This window comes from Acyrthosiphon pisum, unplaced genomic scaffold (assembly GCF_005508785.2).
Source record: "Acyrthosiphon pisum isolate AL4f unplaced genomic scaffold, pea_aphid_22Mar2018_4r6ur Scaffold_20540;HRSCAF=21329, whole genome shotgun sequence".
In the NCBI taxonomy this organism is placed as follows: domain Eukaryota; kingdom Metazoa; phylum Arthropoda; class Insecta; order Hemiptera; family Aphididae; genus Acyrthosiphon; species Acyrthosiphon pisum.
This window is the reverse complement of record NW_021769911.1, coordinates 48,094-50,692: the sequence shown is the minus strand read 5'-3', so window position 1 is coordinate 50,692 and position 2,599 is coordinate 48,094. Positions and strand designations below refer to the sequence as shown.

Sequence of the window (2,599 nt, the reverse complement as noted above, 5' to 3'; positions counted from 1 at the left end):
CAGTTTTTTTTCATAATCATTTAAAGTTCATATTTTGACACAAAGCTATGACCCAAATACTTATAATACCATGATTTAACCATATCTAGGCAAGTATTGGCATTGTCATGTAACATGAAACATGTAACATTGTGTGTGTCCTAAGCGCTAACTATAATAACAGTGTCATCTGCAAAACTGTATATTTTTCTAGGTAGATTTAAAATATTTAATAAACCAGTAACATAAAATAAAATTGGGTCCAATACAGTTGCTTGAAGAACAACGCTGTAATAATAGAGGATTCTCTGAGTTTATTATTTATTAGCAAATTAATATTAGTGTTGAAATAAAAATATATTTAAATTAAGAAAAATGTATCAAATAAGTATAGATATATACATATGAATATTAAATAATATTTTTTAAATGGTTTACTCAAAGAAATGCATTTTTAAATATTTAAAATACTGAAAGTTAATTAATTTAAATATTTTATAGCTACTACTTGACTTTTTTTTATAGAAATCTTGAAGCTTCTCGTTTTTATGCTTATTCCACAGCCGAGTGCACGATGCGTCTTGCCAGGCGAAATTCCCTGCCATCACTGCTTCCTTCATTGGCTGAATTGGCGCATATTTTTGAGAATGGAAGTTTGGGTGAATATACATGCTGTGGCGAGTCCCTGTTTAAGTGTTGTATGTGCGATGTTGATGGCCGAGTATCTATGGTATTCGCGTGCACAGCTCTAATACAATTAGTTGCTCATAATAATATTGAAGAAATGCATGTTGATGCAACATTTAAGGTGGTTCCTTCAAATATGGGAAGGCAAATGCTGACCATCCACTGCATGATTGGGGACCATCTATGTTAATTTAAGATCATAATATAACTTAATACTAAATTATTAACTTAATATTTTATAACCAAAATGCTCTAGCTAACTGCAAAGTAAAAAGTAATTAGAAATTCGACTAAATTCTTTAGATTAGTTTTATTACTATTTAATAATAATACAATTTAATATTTGATGAATTTCTTTCCTGTTTAGTCCATACCCATTGTGTATTGACTCATGGAGGCAAAATCAAGAAATTCGTACAATGCAGTGTTCAATTTTTTAAAATTAAACCTTCTAGCTAATTTAAACCCTACCATTATAATGACAGATTATGAGACGGCACTTAGGAATACCTTAACATTTTTTCCCTCTAATGCACGTACTGTAGGGTGTTGGTTCCACCATAATCAAGTGAGTAACTTAATAAAATTATTAGCTAGAAAACTACATTTACATTTTTTATTATATACTTCATTTCTTTAAAGGCTGTTTGGAAAAACATGAAGAGAAAGGGATATTTGAATTTAACGAATTCTAATGAATGTACTATGAAAGCATTGATAATGCTGTTGGCTCTGCCACTATTACTATCAGCGGATATCCAAAGAGCTTTTGATTTAGTGAGGATATTTGCAATTAACCATAATGTGCCGATGGTTGACCTCTTTGATTACTATCAAAAGTAAGAACACATAACAAAATGTTTAAGTTTTGTATTATTTCTAAGAGCTTTGAGCTTTCTTTTATTACATAACTACATTGGTCTTTATTTTATTTTATTTTTTAACATAAATATGTTTTGGTGCTGAGTACAGATATTTAATTTTTCTAATCGATATTTTCTAACGCTTTGTCTATCATCATAGAAACGAATAAAATGTAAAAATTACCTAATTCCTATTAGGTATGTATACAATTAATGGTTACTTATTAATACATATTTATGATACATTTTCTTCGAAGTGGGGAATATAGAGTAACATGCTTTTTTTTGGAAATAAATCATCTGCTCGCAGCAAGTTCGATTTTTTTATTCTTATTACTTATTTATTATAACTTTATTTTTAGCTTCTGGCTTAGGCGAGTAGGAGTAGACGCATTATCAGTCAATCGTCTACCAAGGCGAACCAATAATTGTGTTGAAAGTTTTCACAACGGTTTAAGAATGAAGTTTAAGGTGATTTACCTGAATTTGTGGATATTTTTAGGTAAGCATATTATTTTTTTTGATTCAATAATAATTAATAGTTTAGATAATATAAGGCTATTCTTCAAAACTAATTTTAGATCACCTTAGTCACCTGAATCATAACACGCACATAACTCTTACTCAGCTCTCCAATAACTTGCGCCCTACGAGAAAACAAACCACCAATGTTATTAAGAATTTGAAGAGCATACGAGATTCTACTCAAGACTATTCATTGGGTCTGATAACAATGTGGGAGTTTCTCAGCAGAATAGCACATGTAACCTCAGCATATGACAATCAGCAAAGAAATTGAGCAGTGTATATGGATGATGCAGAAATACCGCCAGAAGCAGCAGCAGGAAGACCGGCACCACAAGTGGCAGCAGCAAGACCAGCACCAGAAGCAGCAGCAGGAAGACTACCACTAGAATCAGTAGCAGTTACACCATTGCCAGCAGCAACAACACCAGTAACATCACCAGTAGATACAGTATTGCAACCAGAAGCAGCAGCAATTATACCTAGACCAGAAGTAGTTAGACGAAGACGAGCATCAGCACGAGGTCATCCCTATCATCATCAAG

The 2,599-nt window shown here is 31.9% G+C and overlaps 1 protein-coding gene across 1 annotated transcript; it reads left to right on the top strand.

The window, feature by feature from the left end:
• The first annotated feature begins 1,144 nt into the window (after nt 1–1,144).
• Nucleotides 1,145–2,328, top strand: LOC103307976. Its single transcript, XM_008180536.1, has 4 exons — nt 1,145–1,234; nt 1,309–1,505; nt 1,892–2,031; nt 2,111–2,328. The coding sequence occupies exons 1-4, from the start codon at nt 1,145–1,147 to the stop codon at nt 2,326–2,328; spliced, it is 645 nt and encodes a 214-aa protein (XP_008178758.1).
• Nucleotides 2,329–2,599: the final 271 nt, after the last annotated feature.

Bases quoted from the DNA above. Each gene is read 5' to 3' on its own strand.
- LOC103307976 (XM_008180536.1), top strand. From the start codon at position 1,145: ATGACAGATTATGAGACGGCACTTAGGAATACCTTAACATTTTTTCCC. The intron at 1,506-1,891 runs GTAAGAACACAT...CTTTATTTTTAG, and splicing joins CTCTTTGATTACTATCAAAA to CTTCTGGCTTAGGCGAGTAG. The intron at 2,032-2,110 runs GTAAGCATATTA...AACTAATTTTAG, and splicing joins GAATTTGTGGATATTTTTAG to ATCACCTTAGTCACCTGAAT.